General features: G+C 44.8%; 1 protein-coding gene across 1 annotated transcript; it reads left to right on the forward strand.

Annotated features, from left to right (window-relative positions):
• The first annotated feature begins 432 nt into the window (after positions 1-432).
• On the forward strand, positions 433-14,933 carry LOC139414447 (cilia- and flagella-associated protein 100-like). The gene is made up of 15 exons (XM_071162361.1): positions 433-476; positions 820-846; positions 2,130-2,224; positions 2,532-2,724; positions 4,396-4,463; positions 6,202-6,365; positions 6,541-6,621; positions 8,925-9,127; positions 9,927-10,023; positions 12,046-12,088; positions 12,756-12,910; positions 13,221-13,356; positions 13,608-13,810; positions 14,129-14,222; positions 14,512-14,933. The coding sequence occupies exons 2-15, from the start codon at positions 822-824 to the stop codon at positions 14,623-14,625; spliced, it is 1,671 nt and encodes a 556-aa protein (XP_071018462.1). The 5' UTR covers positions 433-476; positions 820-821; the 3' UTR covers positions 14,626-14,933.
• The last annotated feature ends 216 nt before the right edge of the window (positions 14,934-15,149 follow it).

A 15,149-nucleotide genomic window follows, 5' to 3' on the forward strand; every position in this document is an offset into this window, starting at 1 on the left:
CCTATGCCTGCCTATACCACTGCCACCATGGGGCACTCTGTTCACAACGTTGACATCAGCAAACCGCTCTCCCACACGACGCCTTACATCTGCACAGCTATGCATAAAAGGTTGCAAATATAGCATTTTGCAGTCTGGCTCATATTCAAAATGGTCAGCTGTGCTTTAATAACCTATCAAATAGTTTTCTGTACCCAAAGTAAACAAATTAGACCTCCAGGCCAATTTGATGCTTAACAATCTAACTCCCAAAATCCCTGACAGTCTTTTTGAATGAAGTCCTATTAAAAATGTGTTTGAGACTGAGGAGAATGTTGGGAAACAGCGTCATCTAGTGGTAACAAAATAGAACCTTCTGAAGAATGATGTTACCACGGCAACATAACGCAACAATCGAGTTCCAATTCCAAAGTAGGGCAGAACTCTCTCAAGATGTGTCAGCAGAAGACATTGTCAAGGGTTAAATCAAATTGAAGGTAAGGAGAGGTGTTAAAACAAAACCGTATTTTACTCTGATAATAATTATCTTAAATTGGTTGGGGAAATATTTGGCATGTCACAAGAAGCCAATTTGGCTAAGTTGTTGTTCGATTTTTTGAAACATTGTAACATTCTCTAGATAAAGAAAACAACTAGGCATATTCACCATTAGTAACATTCTATGCTACATTGAACACCCTGGGCCTATATATACATTGTTGGGATATTTATTAGATTAAGTAATAATTGGCATGCAATATATGAGGGAAAAAAACAGTCCCTTTTTTACAAGTATTCGCGCCCCTAATTGTGGTAACTTGCATTCACTTTCTACTCTAGGGATGTTGTCACCAGCATCAAGGCACAGTAAGTAGACACGACGGATCTTCATTTGAGACAGTTTGCTACAGCAGGAAAATAATCCTGCAGCAACAGGAAATATGAATTATGTGGATTATAATTAATGGCCAGTTTTGTATGTGTTGATATGTTTTTCATAAGAGAAAATCAAGTCTGAAATTTCAAAGTGAAAATTAAAAACTTCAGAAGCCTTTTTAAACCTCAAATACACTACATGTTTCACATTTCCTGCATTGCATCAAAGTTCTCCAGCAACAGGGTGATCAAATTAAGATTCAACATCTGTACTGTCTTATAAATCTTAATTTTGACAAACTGATGCTGTACTGACAATGTCTTCATCTTGACACACTGATGCTGTACTAACAATGACTTCATCTTGACACTGATGCTGTACTAGCAATGTCTTCATCTTGACACACTGATGCTGTACTAGCAATGTCTTCATCTTGACGCACTGATGCTGTACAAACAATGTCTTCATCTTGACACACTGATGCTGTACTAGCAATGTCTTTATCTTGACGCACTGATGCAGTACGAACAATGGCTGTGATTGAGACGGGATTTGGGAGGCTGGCCACGCAAGACTAGGCTACTAAACACATAATAACCTTGTGTTTCTACTGGGGTGAATTCTAGTTTAGATTTTCTATATGATCCTATTTGACAGGTGGACCAAACATGCTGACAGGTCCTCTGATAGTTGCCCAGTCGGCGAGTGCCACCAAGTCATTGACCCCCCCCCCAGGTTTTGGTTTTTACCCTAACACTACACAGCTGAATCAAATAATCAACTCATCATCAAGCTTTGATTCTTTGAATCAGCTGTGTAGTGCTATAGGGGCCCCAGAACCGAGTTTGGGAAACCCTGACCTAACTAACTGGTTAGCATTACTTGTAAGGTTGATAATGAGTCAGTCTGAGGTAACCCGAGAATGACTCTGTCATAAAAGAAATTAGGAAGTAGACATGGGAACCACCTGATCCAATTCCATTCACTGCGTGTTCCATTTGACATCACTCTAATCCCAGTCTAGGGTTAACCCCATTTATAAACTACTGTAGATAAAAACAAATTGTATGGAAAATGTAATCAACAGTTGGGGTTCGGAAATGTATGACACCATCCTAAAAAAGACAGTGACATAGTAGTTAGTACCAGTTTATTCTTGTGTGTTGTTACAACATGCATGCTGTTTTGGAGAGATTATTGTACTGGTACTGGTTTAAATACAAGGGCTACTCTTCTCCGTTGACATTTTCCTTTTTTATTGCAACGTGTGAAGATGTTGGTAAACTGAAGCCTAGGGCAAACCCTTTCGAAGTGCTCGATGACAACATTTCCCCGATCAGGAAGAAGGAAAAGGAGAGCAGGAAACTGGTGTGTATATGTGCTTTTATTATCCATTCAATCCAATTGTTGACTAAGCGGCCTGGGCCGGGTTTCAGTCCGATCGTGGGGTACAGGCATTGCGGATTTTAAAGGCAATTTCTGGAATGGGATCTCCCCGAACACAGGAGTATTGCCTTTAAAAGCAGCAATGCCTATAGCCCACAATCAGATTGAATCCCGGCCAAAATATATATTTTCCAATGCATTACACACATAGTTACTGTTCAGTTACCTCTGTCCAACTGGTATCTGGCCAACATCAGGTTAAAACATGCACCTATTTTCTTTCCCTGAGCTGCAGAGCCAGTTGGGCTTGCAGGTTCATGAGAAGGTGACATATGCAGGCCGTATGAAGGCCAAGCAGGCTGATCTCCGCAGGAAGCTGAGAGAGGGGCTGGAGGAAGAGGACACAGCCCAGCAAGGAGGAGAGGAGAGCAGGCTGGCCGAGCTACAAAACACCCCTGCCTGGAGGGCGGCCATGATCAAAGGTGGTGACAGACAGAAAGACAGACACACATTCACGGACACAAACACACCTACACACACCATGTTGCTACACCATAATTGACATACACTGAGTGTACAAACGATTAGGAACACCTGCTCTTTCAATGACGTAGACTGACCAGGTGAAAGCTGTGATCCCTTATTGATGTCCCTTGTTAAATCCACTTCCATCAGTGTAGATGAAGGGGAGGAGACAGGTTAAATAAGGATTTTTAAGCCTTGAGACATGGATTGTGTATGTGTGTGATTCAGACAAAAGTTTGAAGTGCCTTTGAACGGGTTTGTATGTGTCAAGAACTGCAATGCTGCTGGGTTTTTCACGCTCAACAGTTTCAAATCAAATCACATTTTATTTGTCACATATACATGGTTAGCAGATGTTAATGTGAGTGTAGCGAAATGCTTGTGCTTCTAGTTCCGACAGTGCAGTAATATCTAACAAGTAATCTAACAATTCCCCAACAACTACCTAATACACACAAATCTAAAGGGGTGAATGAGAATATGTACATGTAAGAATATGGATGAGCGGTGGCCGAGCGGCATAGGCAAGGTGTAATAGATGGTGTAAAATGCAGTATATACTGTACATGTGAAATTAGTAATGTAAGATATATAAACATTATTAAAGTCACATTATTTAGAATGGAATTGTTTAAAGTGACTAGTGATCCATTTTATTAAAGTGTCCAGTGATTGGGACTCAATGTAGGCAGCAGCCTCTCTGAGTAACTGACTGCTGTTTAGCAGTCTGATGGCCTTGAGATAGAAGCCTTCTGGATGGTAGCGGGGTGAACAGGCAGTGGCTCGGGTGTTGTTGTCCTTGATGATCTTTTTTGCCTTCCTGTGACATCGGGTGGTGTAGATGTCATGGAGGGCAGGTAGTTTGCCCCCGGTGATGTGTTGTGTAGACCGCACCACCCTCTGGATAGCCTTGCGGTTGAAGGTGGTACAGTTGCCGTACCAGGCTGTGTTACAGCCCGACAGGATGCTCTCGATTACGCATCTGTAAAAGTTTGTCAGGGTTTTGGGTGACACGCCAAATTTCTTGAGCCTCCTGAGGTTGAAGAGGCGCTGTTGCGGCTTCTTTACCACGCTGTCTGTGTGGGTGGACCATTTCAGTTTGTCTGTGATGTGTACGCCGGGGAACTTAACTTTCCACCTTCTCCACTGCTGTCCCTTCGAAGTGGATAGGGGGGTGCTCCCTCTGCTGTTTCCTGAAGTCCAGTTTCCTGTGTGTATCAAGAATAGTTCACCCCTCAAAGGACATCCAGCCATCTTGACAACTGTGGGAAGCATTGGAGTCAACATGGGCCAGCATCCCTGTGGAACGCTTTCAACACCTTGTAGAGTCCATGATCTGACGAATTGAGGCTGTTCTGAAGGCAAAAGGGAATGCAACTCAATATTAGGAAGGTGTCCTCAATATGTTTTGTACACTCAGTGTACATGTAAACACACATTTTAGGTCTACACACACATACAGTGTAGGTCTAAACACAAAGGCTTGCACTGAAGTCATTGATACAACTGAAATCATTCTTATGGAAAATCAAAAGCCTTTGTCATTGGCTCTTTGCCTCTATACTCAACCTCAGTCCCATCGTTTAACAATGTCATGCTGTGTAACCAACCCTACCGTTTCTCCTCAGATTGTAATATAGACAAAGAGAGCATCAATGAGTTTATCAACCAGAAAAAGGAAATGTTTCTGTTGGAGGTAAGAAGGGAACAACAGTCCATATAAACTGACCTGGTAATCATGTTATGGTCTTGATCGACTACAACTGGAATGTGTTTGCAGGTATTCGGTCTTTACACAATTGATAATGTAATTGTTATGTATTCATTGTCTTTATTGGTTTTCACTAGTGAAGGGTAGCCCATGTGTAGGTACAGTCAATACAAGCTTTCTCCACCTCCCACATGTTTCTGGGATTCTCCACCTACTTTCTTTCTATCTATCTATCTATCTATCTATCATCACAGGAGGTTGGTGGCAACTTAATTGGGGAGGACGGGCTCGTGGTAACGGCTGGAGCGGAGTAGGTGGAAAGGCATCAAATACATGAAACACATGGTTTAATACCATTCCATTGGCTCCATTCCAGACTTTATTATGAGCTGTTCTCTCCTCAGCAGCCTCCACTGCTATCCATCCATCCTGGTATGTTCCTCCTCATCCATATCTCCCTGTCTCTCTCTCTCTCTCCCATCTCTCTCTCTCTCTCCCAACCCTCTCTCTCTCTCCCATCTCTCTCTCTCCCCAACCCTGTCTCTCTCCCCTCTCTCTCTCCCCAACCCTCTCTCTCCCCCATCTCTCTCTCTCTCCCCCATCTCTCTCTCTCCCGCATCTCTCTCTCTCGCTCCCCATCTCTCTCTCTCCCCCATCTCTCTCTCTCCCCCATCTCTCTCTCTCCCCCATCTCTCTCTCTCTCCCCATCTCTCTCTCTCTCCCCATCTCTCTCTCTCTCCCCCATCTCTCTCTCTCCCCCATCTCTCTCTCTCCCTCATCTCTCTCTCTCCCCCATCTCTCTCTCTCCCCCATCTCTCTCTCTCCCCCATCTCTCTCTCTCTCCCCATCTCTCTCTCTCTCCCCATCTCTCTCTCTCCCCCATCTCTCTCTCTCCCCCATCTCTCTCTCTCCCCCATCTCTCTCTCTCCCCCATTTCTCTCTCTCTCCCTCAACCCTCTCTCTCTCTCCCCCAACCCTTTCTCTCTCCCCCATCTCTCTCTCTCTCCCCATCTATCTCTCTCTCTCTCCCCAACCCTCTCTCTCCCCCATCTCTCTCTCTCTCCCCAACCCCCTCTCTCTCTCCCCAACCCCCTCTCTCTCTCCCCAACCCTCTCTCTCTCCCCCAACCCTCTCTCTCCCCCATCTCTCTCTCTCTCCCCAACCCCCTCTCTCTCCCCAACCCCCTCTCTCTCTCTCCCCAACCCCCTCTCTCTCTCCCCAACCCTCTCTCTCTCCCCCATCTCTCTCTCTCCCCCATCGCTCTCTCTCCCCCATCGCTCTCTCTCCCCCATCGCTCTCTCTCACCAACCCTCTCTCTCTCTCCAACCCTCTCTCTCTCCCCCATCTCTCTCTCTCTCCCCAACCCTCTCTCTCCCCAACCCTCTCTCTCTCTCCCCAACCCTCTCTCTCTCTCCCCAACCCTCTCTCTCTCTCCCCAACCCTCTCTCTCTCTCCCAACTCTCTCCCTCCCCCATCTCTCTCTCTCTCCCCCATCTCTCTCTCTCTCCCCCATCTCTCTCTCTTTCTCCCCCATCTCTCTCTCTCTCCCCCATCTCTCTCTCTCTCTCTCTCCCCCAACCCTCTCTCTCTCTCCCCAACCCTCTCTCTCTCTCCCCAACCCTCTCTCTCTCTCCCCCATATCTCTCTCTCCCCAACCCTCTCTCTCCCCAACCCTCTCTCTCTACCCCATCTCTCTCTCTCCCCAACCCTCTCTCTCTCTCAGTACTCCCTGGCGGTGAAGCGTGGAGAGATCGAGCAGCTGGAGAAAGTGGCAGCGGCGGAGGAGAGGAAGCTGACGCACGCCGAGCAGTTCCTAGAGGACGATGCCATCATATTTGACCAATTCCTTAAAGAGAACGACAAGAACTCTGTGGAGGCCATCAAAGTGTAAGTAACCGACAAATAACATTCTCACAACGTAACATTAACCCAAACCCCAACACGTAGAGCTCTATAGAAAAGTCAGTGGAGGACATCAAAGTGTAACTAACAATGTGTTAGATGTACAGTATGTCCAATGTATTGTCTTCTTAAAGTCACATAGTGTCTCCATTTTGCACAGTGCTGAGTTGGAGACCAAAGTGAAAATGGAGAAGATGTCTGAGATCAAGAGGATCACAACCAGGATGGTGACCATTAAGAGGTGGGTAACACACAGAGTATTACAGCTAAGATGGTGACCATTAAGAGGTGGGTAACACACAGAGCATTACAGCTAAGATGGTGACCATTAAGAGGTGGGTAACATAGCATTACAGCTAAGATGGTGACCATTAAGAGGTGGGTAACAGAGCATTACACCTAAGATGGTGACCATTAAGAGGTGGGTAACAGAGCATTACAGCTAAGATGGTGACCATTTAGAGGTAGGTAACACACAGAGCATTACAGCTAAGATGGTGACCATTAAGAGGTGGGTAACAGAGCATTACAGCTAAGATGGTGACCATTAAGAGGTGGGTAACAGAGCATTACACCTAAGATGGTGATCATTAAGAGGTGGGTAACAGAGCATTACAGCTAAGATGGTGACCATTAAGAGGTGGGTAACAGAGCATTACAGCTAAGATGGTGACCATTAAGAGGTGGGTAACACACAGAGCATTACAGCTAAGATGGTGACCATTAAGAGGTGGGTAACACACATAGCATTACAGCTAAGATGGTGACCATTAAGAGGTGGGTAACAGAGCATTACAGCTAAGATGGTGACCATTAAGAGGTGGGTAACAGAGCATTACAGCTAAGATGGTGACCATTAAGAGGTGGGTAACACACAGAGTATTACAGCTAAGATGGTGACCATTAAGAGGTGGGTAACACACAGAGCATTACAGCTAAGATGGTGACCATTAAGAGGTGGGTAACACACAGAGCATTACAGCTAAGATGGTGACCATTAAGAGGTGGGTAACACACAGAGCATTACAGCTAAGATGGTGACCATTAAGAGGTGGGTAACACACAGAGTATTACAACTAAGATGGTGACCATTAAGAGGTGGGTAACACACAGAGCATTACAGCTAAGATGGTGACCATTAAGAGGTGGGTAACACACAGAGCATTACAGCTAAGATGGTGACCATTAAGAGGTGGGTAACAGAGCATTACAGCTAAGATGGTGACCATTTAGAGGTAGGTAACACACAGAGTATTACACCTAAGATGGTGACCATTAAGAGGTGGGTAACAGAGCATTACAGCTAAGATGGTGACCATTAAGAGGTGGGTAACACACAGAGCATTACAGCTACGACGGTGACCATTAAGAGGTGGGTAACACACAGAGTATTACAGCTAAGATGGTGACCATTAAGAGGTGGGTAACAGAGCATTACAGCTAAGATGGTGACCATTAAGAGGTGGGTAACAGAGCATTACAGCTAAGATGGTGACCATTAAGAGGTGGGTAACACACAGAGTATTACAACTAAGATGGTGACCATTAAGATGTGGGTAACACACAGAGCATTACAGCTAAGATGGTGACCATTAAGAGGTGGGTAACAGAGCATTACAGCTAAGATGGTGACCATTAAGAGGTGGGTAACAGAGCATTACACCTAAGATGGTGACCATTAAGAGGTGGGTAACAGAGCATTACAGCTAAGATGGTGACCATTTAGAGGTAGGTAACACACAGAGCATTACAGCTAAGATGGTGACCATTAAGAGGTGGGTAACAGAGCATTACAGCTAAGATGGTGACCATTAAGAGGTGGGTAACAGAGCATTACAGCTAAGATGGTGACCATTAAGAGGTGGGTAACACACAGAGTATTACAACTAAGATGGTGACCATTAAGAGGTGGGTAACAGAGTATGACAACTAAGATGGTGACCATTAAGAGGTGGGTAATACACAGAGCATTACAGCTAAGATGGTGACCATTAAGAGGTGGGTAACACACAGAGCATTACAGTTAAGATGGTGACCATTAAGAGGTGGGTAACACACAGAGCATTACAGCTAAGATGGTGACCATTAAGAGGTGGGTAATACACAGAGCATTACAGCTAAGATGGTGACCATTAAGAGGTGGGTAACAGAGCATTACACCTAAGATGGTGACCATTAAGAGGTGGGTAACAGAGCATTACAGCTAAGATGGTGACCATTAAGAGGTGGGTAACAGAGCATTACAGCTAAGATGGTGACCATTAAGAGGTGGGTAACAGAGCATTACAGCTAAGATGGTGACCATTAAGAGGTGGGTAACAGAGCATTACAGCTAAGATGGTGACCATTTAGAGGTAGGTAACACACAGAGCATTACAGCTAAGATGGGCATGGCCTCCTACCTCAGTATAATATTGGAACTGTAGCTGTAAATCAACTATAACATCAATGTATGATGTACGTGTATATCATGTATATCTCAAGGATGTGTGTGTGTGTGTGCACATGTTCATGCCTTCGTTCGTTTGTGTGCTCCCCCTGCAGTGACATCTCTAAGTTTGAGGACATCATAAAGGAGTTCAAGATGCACAAGGAGTTCCTCTTCAAGCTGTCCCCTCTAGAGTGGCAAGAGGCACATAGGGCCAAGGCCAAGACACTTAAACTCAAGTCTGCCACCAGGTCTGCCACCAAGGACAAGCCCAAAGAGAAAGACAAAGATGAGAGGGCTACTCCTAAAAGACGTACTAGTATGTGTTCTTTCTTAGTGTTTGTTATAAAACATACAGGATGTGATACACTAAAGTTACCTTTTTATAAGTCTCTCTATCTCTGTCTCTCTGTCTCGCTATCTCTGTCTCGCTATCTCTGTCTCGCTAACTCTGTCTCGCTAACTCTGTCTCGCTAACTCTGTCTCTCTCACTCTGTCTCTCTCACTCTGTCTCTCTCACTCTGTCCCTCTCACTCTGTCCCTCTCACTCTCACTCTGTCACTCTCACTCTGTCCCTCTCACTCTGTCCCTATCACTCTGTCCCTATCACTCTGTCCCTATCACTCTGTCCCTCTCACTCTGTCCCTCTCACTCTGTCCTTCTCACTCTGTCCCTCTCACTCTAACTCTGTCCCTCTCACTCTAACTCTGTCCCTCTATCCTTGTCCCTCTATCCCTGTCCCTCTATCCCTGTCCCTCTATCCCTGTCCCTCACTCTGTCTCTCACTCTCTCTCACTCTGTCCCTCTCACTCTGTCCCTCTAACTCTGTCCCTCTCCCTCTGTCCCTCTAACTCTGTCTATCTATCTCTGTCCCTCTAACTCTGTCCCTCTCACTCTGTCTATCTATCTCTGTCCCTCTAACTCTGTCCCTCTCCGTCTGTCCCTCTAACTCTGTCTATCTCTCTCTCTCTCTATCTTTGTTGATCTCTCTTTCTCTGTCCCTCTCTTTCTCTCTGTCTATATCTCTCTCTCTCTCTCTCACACACACACACACACACACACACACACACACACACACACACACACGCACACGCACACGCACACGCACACACACACAGCTACAGACAGTAAGGAGTCCTTTGCGGGCCGAGAGCTGCCACCTATCCGGGATGCTAGGACCCCCTCTAGACAGTCGACAGGTCGGAGTGACAAATTGTGAGTGTTTGTGTGTGTATGTATGTATGTGTGTATGGTGTGTGTGTGTGTGCTCACGTGCGTGTGTGTGCAAGTCATTGTAAATAAGTGGAAGACGGCGCCGGAGAAGATGGCTGACGTTTTACGTGCTCCTAACCGATTGTGTTTTTATGTTTGTTCTTTTGCATTGTTTGTAACTTATTTTTAAACTGATTTTGTACATAATGTTGCTGCTACCGTCTCTTATAACCGAAAATAACTTCTGGACATCAGAACAGTGATTACTCACCAGCCACGACTAACATGCAATCACCTGCGAGGAAGATTAAACTACCAAAGGGACATTAAAACTACAACAGCTGGTTCACGATATCTAAGGAAGTCTCAATGTTTTGCTCGCCTGAGGTAGAGTATCTCATGATAAGCTGTAGACCACACTATCTACCTAGAGTTTTCATATGTATTTTTCGTAGCTGTCTACATACCCACCACAGACCGATGTTGGCACTAAGACTGCACTCAATGAGCTGTATTCCGCCATAAGCAAATAGGAAAACGCTCATCCAGAGGCGACACTCCTGGTGGCCGGGGACTTTAATGCAGGGAAACTTAAATCTGTTTTACCAAATTTCTAGCAGCATGTTAAATGTGCAACCAGAGGGGAAAAAAACTCTAGACAACCTTTACTCCACACACAGAGACATGTACAAAGCTCTCCCTCACCCTCCATTTGTCAAATCTGACCATAATCCTATCCTACTGATTCCTGTTTATCGACCTAAAATTAAAGCAGGAAGCACCAGTGACTCGGTCAATAAAAAAGTGGTCAGATGAAGCAGATGCTAAGCTACAGGACTGTTTTGCTAGCACAGACTGGAATATGTTTATTGCGATTCTTCCTATGGCATTGAGGAGTATGCCACATCAGTCATTGGCTTCATCAATAAGTGCATCGATGATGTCGTCCCCACAGTGAGCGTACTACATACCCCAACCAGCAGAAGCCATGGATTACAGGCAACATCCGCACTGAGCTAAAAGGCTAGAGCTGCCGCTTTCAAGGAGCGGGACTCTAACCAGGAAGCTTTTAAGAAATCCCACTATGCCCTCCAACAAACCATCTAACAGGCAAAGTGTCAATACTGGACTAAGATCGAATCATACTACACCAGCTCCGACGTTCATCGGATGTGGCAGGGCTTGCAAACCATTACAGACTACAAAGGGATGTACAGCTGAGAGCTGCCCAGTGACACAATCCTACCAGACGAGATAAACTACTTCTAAGCTCGCTTCGAGACAAATAACACTGAAACATGCATGAGAGCACCAGCTGTTCTGGACGACTGTGTGATCACGCTCTCCGCAGCCGATGTGAGTAAGACCTTTGAACAGGCCAACTGGTTGCATCACTGGTATGGCAACTGCTCGGCCTCCGATCACAAGGTACTACAGAGGGTAGTGTGAATGGCCCAGTATATCACTGGGTCCAAGCTTCCTGCCATCCAGGACCTCTATACCAGGAGGTGTCAGAGGAAGCCCCTAAAAAATGTCAAAGACTCCAGCCACTCTAGTCATAGACTGTTCTCTCTACTACCGCACGGCAAACAGTACCGGAGCGCCAAGTCCAAAAGGCTTCTTAACAGCTTCTACCCCCAAGCCATAAGACTCCTGAACATCTAATCAAATGGCTACCCAGACTATTTGCATTGCCCCCCCCCCCCCTTACACCACTGCTAATCTCTATTATTATCTATCACTTTAATAACTCTACCTACATGTACATGTACCTCAATTACCTCGACTAACCTGTTCCCCGCACATTGACTCTGTACCGGTACCCCCTGTATATATTCTCGCTATTGTTATTTTACTGCTGCTCTTTAACTACTTGTTGTAATCAGCGCATGTGACTAATACAATGATAAGAATTTGTTCTTAACTGACTTGTCTAAATAAAGGTTAAATAAAATAAATAAGAAAAGTGATGACCATGTTATATGCTCTAATTGTTGCTATAGTGCTGAATTCCTGTCTTTTCAGGAACCCTGTGGCAGAGCTGAAGACTGACAGCTCTGAATATGAGGTTAGTTTCAACTTTAGAAGATCAGAATTAAGCTGGAAGACAACTGCTTTCTGGCAAATTTCAGCCATCGATAAGCTGACACCAGAATGTTATGAATGAGACGGTTTGAATAAAATGTGAATACAAGCCTGAATTTGACAGAACATGTAATGGGCTGGTTTTCTGGACACAGATTAAGCCCCAGGCCTAAAAAGCAAGCTCAATGGAGAGTTTAAATACTATTTAAAATATCTCAACTACTTTCACATACATTGAGAGTAAGTATTCAGATATCTTTTATTTGATAAAAGTAGTTGCATATTTTACTGTATTTGGAAATACACTTGGAAAGTATTTGAAAACACGAATACACTGACTCAAATACACTCCCATGCATTTAACCCAGGTATTTTAAAATAATATTTGAAATAAGTATTTGAAAATACTATCAAATATAATTTGGTAGACTATTTGGTTTTTAACACATAACCATTCAAATAATCAAATAAAAGTATTTTTGGGCTGTGTATTTCAATGTCGAACTCAAACCCCACTACTCGCATTTAGGCCAGCTAGCTTTCTGTTAAAGAATATCTTTCTCTTAAATGTTTTATAAACTTTACCTTTAGTTTTCCACTTACCCCGAAATAAGTCTGTCACCTGTATGTGGTGTTTGTTGCCCCTGCAGGAGGACCCGGAGCTGTACTTCAGGGACCCCAGGCAGCTGCTGGAGCTGCTGACAGAGCTGGAAGAGCAGAACCTCTCTCTGATCCAGAACTCCAGGGAGACCGAAGACGCCCAGGAGGAGTTCCGACAGGTCATGGACTACAACCGCAAGAAGATGTAAGAAAGGTCTGCAGGGGTTAGTGGTCAGAGGTAGATAGAGAGGGAAGTGAGGGCCAAGTTGAAAGTGAATGTAGACTACCATAGTTATTGTAGATAGGCTAGAACTCAATGGCATAGCAGAGTTGATCTCTACGTAATGTGGGTGCTCGTACATTGGGACTTCACTTATAAAAAGGACGAGGAGAAATGACGTTGACTGACATTGACAAGACCAAGGTTTTATGTCAACACTCTACCCTCTATAGTTCCTTCTCTTTCCTCTCTTGCACTTGTTTCTATTTGTGTGCACACATCCCCCTCTCTGAAGGGAGGTGGAGACCAACCAGCTGACCCAGCAGATAGACATCATGACCCACACCATCCAGAGGGAGAGGGAACGGGCTGCCGAGCTGGAGCTGAGGGCCCGCCTCTTCAACTTTGGGAAGTACAAGTCGGACGACCAGGTAGGAAAAAAAGTTGATCTAAGGTCAGTTTAGAGTACATGGTTGATGGTAGGATTTTGGGAAAGTAAGCAGATCCTAGATCTGTGACTACGGACAACTTTTACCCAAAGCAGGAAATGGGAGAGGTCACTGGGAGTTACGCAGAGAATCAGAGGACATGCTAATACCAGTAGTGTGCCAGTCATTGGCCTTAGATCACACAGATATTTCACTCTCTTGTTCTTTCTCCTCTCTCTCCCTCTACTCTGAAGGAGGGTATGTTTGACTCCCTGGGCGTTAAGGTAGAGGAGGTGTACCGGGGCTGCGTGGGCGACAGCGAGGCCAACCTGAGCACGCTGCAGATGCTGAAGGCCATCGAGAGCCGCCTGGACGAGCTGCTGGAGAACGTGGAGATCGTCCCCAAGGAGCGGCTGGTGCTGGCCGAGAGGGCCAAGGAAAAGGAGAGGAGGTTCAGGTACGCAAGAGCTGGCACGCAGCCTCGTAGGACCGTCAAATAGGCTAGTCACTTTGGCCCTATTCCATTTAAATCTCTAGGTCCTTAGGCTTTAAACTTTGCCTAGTTGCCTTTGGTTAGTTCATGAACGTGGTTAGTTGATGCAGAGGAAGAAACTCAGGTCTGTGCAATTGGACTTGGGCCCTGCTACATTTCATGTTCCATGTGCTGAGTACCAGAGCAGATTATTTATTTTTTAGTTTGAAGCGTATCTAGTTGTTTAGATTAATCTACCCTTCTCTTTCCCCCTTATAATCACTTCCTCCTTCCCTTCCCCAGGCTGCGTGATGAGAAGATGCATCAGGACAAGCAGCACCAGGAAGAGAGGCTGAAGAGGGCCCTGGAGAGAGCCCAGGCTGACGTCAAGAAAACAGTCAGTCACACAATCTGCCTCAATACCACACAATTACAATCCTATAGGTCCAAAATGATGTGCCAATTTCTGCCCGAAAATCAGTGTGTAACATTATATTGTCATTAGATGCCTATAGGCTAACTGAGATATTGCATAACTAAGCCATTGGTTTAATTACCAAGTGGGCTGTTCTAGTACAATAAAATTTGATAAATGTCATGAGTTAATTTCATATAATTGTACTAAAGAAACCATACCATTGTGTTCTCTTTGTTTGCTGATGCTAACATAAGGCTTTTTTCTCCAGACTGGCAAGAAACTGATGGCTAGATCACAGCGCCCTGCCCGCAAGCTGAAGACCAGTCAGGTGTATGACATCTCAGACAAGGAGAAAGAGGAGCAGCTCTACTTCTTCACGTAAAGGGCCAAGTCACAACACGGCCCCATACGCCACAACTGAACTCCTTTCATCTCTGTTTTGGCCTATTGTGGGGCTGTGACTGAGTCACTGTAAATACTGACTTTTTAAATAATTGGGTATGACGGGTATAAGTATGGCTTTTACAATGACCCTATTGGGCACTGGTAATGTCACATGATGAGATAGGTCCTACTTCTTTGGGACTGGATGGAGGTTTTTTTGAGGCGGTGTGGAGCACGTGGACTTTGTTTTGGTGGAGGGCTTTGAGGCAGATGGACAGTGCTCTCCCCACACATTTTACAGAATTAGATTATTTTAACATACCAGATTTAAATTACAATATTTTGCCATACCATATTATTCTTACGTTTTATTCTTACACATCTTCATCTATTATCTTATATGTGAATAGCAGTTATATGGACTGACTACTCTAGCCTCTTTGGGGAATTCAATAGGAACCTAAAATCTATATAACAGTGAAAACAGGAGAGCCAGATATAAAATCACATTTATTTAATAAA

The sequence above is a fragment of the Oncorhynchus clarkii genome, chromosome 7 (assembly GCF_045791955.1).
Source record: "Oncorhynchus clarkii lewisi isolate Uvic-CL-2024 chromosome 7, UVic_Ocla_1.0, whole genome shotgun sequence".
In the NCBI taxonomy this organism is placed as follows: domain Eukaryota; kingdom Metazoa; phylum Chordata; class Actinopteri; order Salmoniformes; family Salmonidae; genus Oncorhynchus; species Oncorhynchus clarkii.

Bases quoted from the DNA above. Each gene is read 5' to 3' on its own strand.
- LOC139414447 (XM_071162361.1), top strand. From the start codon at position 822: ATGTTGTCACCAGCATCAAGGCACA. The intron at 6,366-6,540 runs GTAAGTAACCGA...CATTTTGCACAG, and splicing joins TCTGTGGAGGCCATCAAAGT to TGCTGAGTTGGAGACCAAAG. The intron at 9,128-9,926 runs GTATGTGTTCTT...ACACACACACAG, and splicing joins TACTCCTAAAAGACGTACTA to CTACAGACAGTAAGGAGTCC.